This window comes from Ochotona curzoniae, unplaced genomic scaffold, assembly GCF_017591425.1.
Source record: "Ochotona curzoniae isolate NIBS_2020 unplaced genomic scaffold, NIBS_Ocur_1.0 scaffold_2453, whole genome shotgun sequence".
NCBI lineage: Eukaryota > Metazoa > Chordata > Mammalia > Lagomorpha > Ochotonidae > Ochotona > Ochotona curzoniae.
In genome coordinates, this window is record NW_024467094.1 from 32,026,369 (window position 1) to 32,032,678 (window position 6,310).

General features: G+C 54.6%; 1 protein-coding gene across 5 annotated transcripts; it reads right to left on the reverse strand.

The window, feature by feature from the left end:
- Positions 1 to 2,048: 2,048 nt before the first annotated feature.
- On the reverse strand, positions 2,049 to 6,077 carry LOC121169663 (keratin, type I cytoskeletal 14). 5 transcript variants are annotated; one of them, XM_041000251.1, is made up of 8 exons: positions 5,947 to 6,077; positions 5,574 to 5,862; positions 4,370 to 4,452; positions 3,699 to 3,855; positions 3,411 to 3,572; positions 3,206 to 3,331; positions 2,894 to 3,114; positions 2,049 to 2,265 (listed from the first exon to the last, which is right to left on the reverse strand). In XM_041000251.1, the coding sequence occupies exons 1-8, from the start codon at positions 6,075 to 6,077 to the stop codon at positions 2,130 to 2,132; spliced, it is 1,305 nt and encodes a 434-aa protein (XP_040856185.1). In that variant the 3' UTR covers positions 2,049 to 2,129. The 5 variants fall into 5 exon arrangements, with proteins under 5 accessions (XP_040856185.1, XP_040856184.1, XP_040856181.1 ...); XM_041000250.1 differs by having other exon boundaries at positions 5,574 to 5,871; XM_041000247.1 differs by adding an exon at positions 2,752 to 2,798 and having other exon boundaries at positions 2,049 to 2,227; positions 5,574 to 6,077.
- Between the last annotated feature and the right edge of the window lie 233 nt (positions 6,078 to 6,310).

Here is a 6,310-nt window from a genome sequence, read left to right on the forward strand (position 1 = left end):
CTGCTCAGTCCAGACTCTGAAAACTGGGAAAGCAGAGGTGAATCCCAGCGCACAGGTCCACATCCCCAGCGCTGGGGCCCTCAGGAATCAAACACAAGTTTGTTTCTGATGGAAGTCAAAAGTTCCCAGAAGAAAAGATTCCTGGTACTTATTGCCTCACCAAGAAGACCAAGAGATAAGCACAAAAATAAGGCTCTTTCTGTTCACGGCTTGATCACACCTACAACTTTGAGGTGAACCAACAAAGGACACAGAGTTCTCGAACCCTTGCTGGTGCCCAGATGTCTGCAGCCAGCTAGCATCGCCTCTTGACCCTGGCCCCACCCTGCCCCTTTGCCTTCCACCTGTCCTTGAAAATGGCCTATCCCAAGTCACAGGCAAGAGGGTCTCTTTAGAACACCAGGCCCTGTCTTCTCAGTTTGCCAACACTCTAGACACCTTCACTGTCTTTGCTTCAATTCCTCACCCTCAGATTACTGTCATGGTTACCCAGCAGGCACACAAGCTTGAACTCAGTAACACCATCATCCCAGGACACGTCAACTCTTTCCTAGCCTGGAGTGGTGAGCCTCACCCACCCCGGGCATCTTCATCATTCATCCAGGTGTGGCATCTCCCCTTTCTACTTCTTATCCAGCCCCCAAAAGAGAAGAGACACTCCCCGCCACCAAAGGCAGGCTCCTGAAGCCCCAGCTCAGACAGGACATCCATGAACTGGATTCTCTTAACTCGAAAAAGTACAACTCTTGTTCATCATTTGCCAAGTAGAGAAACTGAGGTTCAAGTTTCCAAGGTCTCAGAGTTCACAAAGAACAGAGCCAGAGCTGGGTGCCAATGAGTCTACTCCCAAAGCCTCCACAAATGTACTCGTCATGAAGAAACAGTCCCTAGGAGGTGACCATGTCCAGAAAGTGGCTCACCCAGGGCGATTAACACAGCCCCGCCTTGAACTTGTACCATCCCATGCATTTACATGCCCTCTTCCAGGGAACCCTCATGGCAAGCCCGTGAGGTGGGCACTGTTAATAGGGCCATTTTACAGATGTGAAGACAGAGGTTTTGGGGTGATAATAAACTTTCCCCAGATCAACTAAATGTAGGCAGATTTAGACAAAGTTCTGGAACTGTAGCTTTAAGTGTTAAGACTGCCAATAGAGCCAGCATTCTTGCCTTGGGTCTGTGGACCTCCACCAAGGAGCTTTAGGGGACCCATAAACCTCACAAATTTTCCTGCATCCTTCTGTGTGCTTCATGGGGGTGAGAGGGTTGGAAAAGAACAATATCTTCGAATGTATTTTTAGGGTTAACACAATGGGTTCTGTGGCTGTCTGCAATGCTGGCCTCCCATACGAGCACTGGTTAAAGTTCAGACTGCACTGTTTCCTCCCTAGTTCCCCACTAAAGCTCCTGAGAAGGCAGTGGAAAATGTCCCAGGGGACTCGACTCCAGGAGACCCAGCTGCAATTCCTGGCTCCTGGTCTCAGCCTGTCCCAGTCCTGGCCATTGAGCCATTTGGGAAGTGAACCAGCAGACAGAAAATTCATTCTCTCTCTCACTGTCTCTCCCTCTCTCTGTCATTCTGTCTTTCAAATAGACACGAACACATCTTTAAAATGCATATGTATTTTTTCAAATAATTCCCTGATCATGAAAGTGTTAAGAATTCTTAATTTAGCACCTTGTCACATGAAGATGCTCAATGCCTGGTGAATGAAATAACAAGCCAATGAGAACATGAGTGAGCAAATCCCTTGCACATCCCAGAAGACTCCACACAGGAGCTGGAACACACATCTTCTTATGTCTTCACAGATGGTGAAAGCTGCCCTGGGACCCAGCCCAACCTGCCTCCAGGCCCCCCTCCTCTCAGTGTCAAAGGCCACAGCCAGGCCAGGTGCTTCAACAAGCCACAGGGTGCGGCTTACCCGCCCCCACCACCACCACCATCTTCTTCCCACAGGGACCAGGCAGAGGAGGGAGTTGTGCAACTCAGACAATGAAGCTTTATTGATTGCCAGCAGGGGTAAGGGTGAAGCAGGAGCCTGGGGTGCAAAGGGAGACCCTCCCCCCCAGCAAGGGCTGTGTCCCCAAGGGCAGGGGTTCCTAGGCCTGAACTGCGCTGAGCAATCTTAGTTCTTGGTGCGAAGGACCTGCTCGTGGGACGATACCACCTTGCCGTCGTGCACGTCCACGACCTTGGTGCGGATCTGTCGGCTGGAGGAGGTCACTGGGGAAGAAGGGACAGAAGCTGTCAGCAGAGGTGGACTGGCAGTGGAGCAATGAGGCTGAGAAGCAGGTGAGGGAGACCTCTCCCCTATTGCTCCATGCATGCTGTTCCCAAGCACTGAACCAACCCATCAGTCAGTGCCTTTGAGACTAGTACTCTTTAAGGTCAGGTTCAGAGTCTGTGGCCTTAGACTAGAGCTTCCTAAGAGTTCAGTATTGACTGGTTCCATCCAAATCCACCCAAATGAACTAGTCTGGGCAGGAAGTGGGGGGCATCTATGGAGTTGTCCTTAGTGCTGGCCACCATAACCATGGGGTCTTCCCCGGACATTCAGTTGGGGATGCCAGCCATCACTCATGGCCGTAAGGATTTAGAAAAGGCCTCTTCTACCCAAGGAAGCTCACAGCATATTAGATAAGAATGCTACAGACCAACCTTGCAAAATGCCCCCTAACTATCTCCCTGGGCCTAGGGGGAATAGAGGGTGGAACTGAGCCCAGGCTTGGTGAGGAGGGAGCTCTTACCGTCTCTGGATGACTGAGAGCCAGAAGAGAACTGAGAGGAGGAGAGGCTGCAAAGACAGAAAGAGGAAGGCCCATTAGACACACACGTGGGGAGGCAGTGAATACAAGTGAGGCATGGACAGTGAGGGGGACAGGCACTCACTGGGCATCCTCGCCCTCCAGCAGGCGGCGGTAGGTGGCAATCTCCTGCTCCAGCCGAGTCTTCACGTCCAGCAGGATCTTGTACTCCTGGTTCTGCTGCTCCATCTCGCAGCGCAGCTGTGCCAGCTGCTCCTCCACCCCACCAATCATCTCCTGGATCTGGGCCAGCTGCATGCAGTAGCGGCCTTTGGTCTCCTCCAGGCTGTTCTCCAGGGATGCTTTCTGTAAGGGGAGCAAAGGAAGATCAGAGAATCATGAAACTGATCCTTCTCTGTAGCCCCAGGGCCCACCCCAGGCCTGGCAGTGCTCCTACCATGCTGAGCTGAGACTGCAGCTCGATTTCCAGGTTCTGCACAGAGCGGCGCAGCTCCGAGATCTCGCTCTTGCCGCTCTGCACCAGCTCGCTGTTGGTGGCCACCTCGCGGTTCAGCTCCTCTGTCTGCAGACCAGAGTACACTGTTCACATCAGGAGGCCCCCGCAGACAGTCTGGGTCCCTTCCACTTCAACTCACACTCACCTTGGTGAAGAACCAGTCCTCAGCGTCCTTGCGGTTCTTCTCCGCCATCTTCTCGTACTGGTCGCGCATCTCGTTCAGGATGCGGCTCAGGTCCACGCCGGGGGCGGCGTCCATCTCCACATTGACATCTCCGCCCACCTGGCCTCTCATAGAATTCATCTCCTGCACAACCAGAGAGAGTCCACGGTCAAAACCCCACCATGCAGTTGATGGGGATTCATGGTCAGAGAACACTCTGACCTGCATGCACACGGTCCTCCCACCATCACAATTCCACTTAGCACTCACCTCCTCATGGTTCTTCCTCAGGTAGGCCAGCTCTTCTTTCAGGCTCTCGATCTGCATCTCCAGGTCGGCTCTGGCCAGGGTCAGCTCATCCAGCACCCTGCGCAGCCCGTTGATGTCGGCCTCCACACTCATGCGTAGGTTCAGCTCAGTCTCGTACCTAGAATGACCCAAGAGAAATGGAATGAAACACCTCTCTGGCCACACCGAGGGCTTTGTTCTCTTCTTCTCTAGCTTCTCCCCAGGGGCTGGCACCCTGTGGGTGATGGAGGGGGCCGAATATGGACACGGTGCCCATGAATTGCTTGGATCTGAACATTCCTGGAAGCCTGGGAGTAAGGCAGTTTGTTTGGCTGCAGGATTTGGAGGGGAGGGGTGTTGCTAGCTGCAATGAACAAAGAATGCACCAGGTCTCCAACTATGAGTCCTCCACCCCAGGACAGGTGGGGAAGTGGGAGTGCCTTTCCCTAAAGCAGTGGCTCCCAAGCCTGCCTATAGATCTAAATCACCCCAGCAACTGGATCTGAACTCCAAAGGTGGGGCCCGAGAGTCTTGTATTTTTACAGCACCCCCCGGGGCTTTCATACAGCCATCCTGGCACCGAATGGGAAACCCTGCTCCAAAACGCCCCACCCTGGGGAGGCAGGATGTGCCAAGCCACACTGCAAACTCACTTGGTGCGGAAGTCATCGGCCGCCAAGCGGGCATTGTCAATCTGCAGAAGGACATTGGCATTGTCCACGGTGGCCGTGAGGATCTGCAGGATGGAGAAAACAAAGCCGTTGCTCAGAAAGCACCAGTTCAATTTCACTGCAACCTACCTAAGCCTCGGCTTCCTTACTCAGGCACAAGCCCTTCCCATAGACTTCTAGCTCTGACCCACGGCCTGTTGACTACTGCTGGGCAGAGGGGTACGGAGCATCCAGACCCCTGTTCTGTTATTCACTTACTGCACAACCCAAGACAGGGTTTAGGGCGTCAAGTTCAATGGCCTGAAGTTCCCTAGACCCCCTTGCCACTCTCTCTGTTTTCTCTTTCCTCTTTCTCCACCAGCCAGCCTGCCAGCCCTTGTCAGCACACACAGTGCTCTGTCAACCCCCAAGGCACAGGACCTCAGGTGGGACTTTCCCAAGAGCGGACCCAAGTTGGCACAGGGGGTTAGAAAATCTGAAGGAAGTAGAAGACAGATGGAAGGCTGTGCGTAGCTGAGATTCCCTCCCTCTTCCTGCCCTTTCCCTAATCCAGGCAGGCATCAAAAACCAACAGGTCCAGCCACAGGGCAGGGTGGGTACCTCCAGAAGAGAAGTAGGGGTGGGGAGAAGGAGGCCCAAGGCACATGGCACAAGTTCTCCTGTGACCTTGAGTACAGAGCAGACCCATGGGTGGATTGTGACCCATTGTCTGTGTGGATTTTCTGAACTTGCCTGGCCGTGGGGAGGAGCCAGTCACTGTGTTGCCTTAGCAGCCACAGCCCAGACTAATGAGTTAATGAGCGGTTTGGGTGTCTAGCCTGGTCCCGTTAGAGCCTCGCCTCCTCCCAGGTGCTGGAGAACAGAGCTAACTCCTGTCGCAGAAGGCGGGGCCCTGGGGTCCTAGCCTCAGCCCTGCCCGTGACCTTCAGCAAGCTTCAGCCCCTCTCAAAGCTTCAGTCCCTTCTCCTGTGAATGATGCCTGGAGGCCTCGCTGTTCTCTCCTAAGGTGAGGACTGGAGACAAGGGTTCATGGGCATGGTGGGGGCGGGGGGAAGACCTGCTCTGCTTGCGGGGCATCAGGGCTTCAGGGGACAGAAGCTCAGTTGGGAAGCTGTCATGCCTAGAATTGTGAAGATGCAACCTGCTGTCTCCAGAGAGAGGACATTGCCCCCAAAGAGCTGCCCACCTTGTTCCGCAGCTCCTCAATGGTCTTGAAGTAGGGGCTGTAGTCTTTGATCTCAGCCGGCCGCTGCCTCTGGTACCAGTCACGAATCTTCACCTCCAGATCAGTGTTGGCCTCCTCCAGAGCGCGCACCTTGTCCAGGTAGGAGGCCAGGCGGTCGTTGAGGTTCTGCATGGTGACCTTTTCACTGCCCACCAGGAGCCCATCACCACCACCAAAGCCACCACCAAAGCCACCACCAAAGCCACCACCGAAACCACCACCGAAACCACTACCCAGGGCCCCACCAAAGCTGCTGCTGCTGCTGAAGCCACCACCATAGCCACCCCCCATCCCGAAGGCTCCACCAGAGGAGAAGCGGGAGGAGGTGACAGACATGCCCCCATAGGCACTGGGGGCCCGGCAGGACCCTCCGGCCAAGACAGAGGACATGCGGCTGGAGCCACCGCCGATGCCACAGGAGCCCTTCATGGAGCTGGAGGTGAACTGGCGGCTGCAGGTGGTCATGGTGCGTGAATGAGACAGCGAGTGAGCGAGAAGGGAATTGGCTGAGAAGAGAGACGTGCTCAAGAGACAGGAGGCAAGCACTTTATGCACATGAGTAGGGGGCGGGCCTGACGATTTCCACCCCCCTTGGCTTTCATCACCCGCAGGCCAGAGCCAACTCCCAGCCAGATCCCTCCTCCCCTCTGCCTCATCATGTCTGTCATATTTTACTGGAAACTCATTGTTCGGGGTAT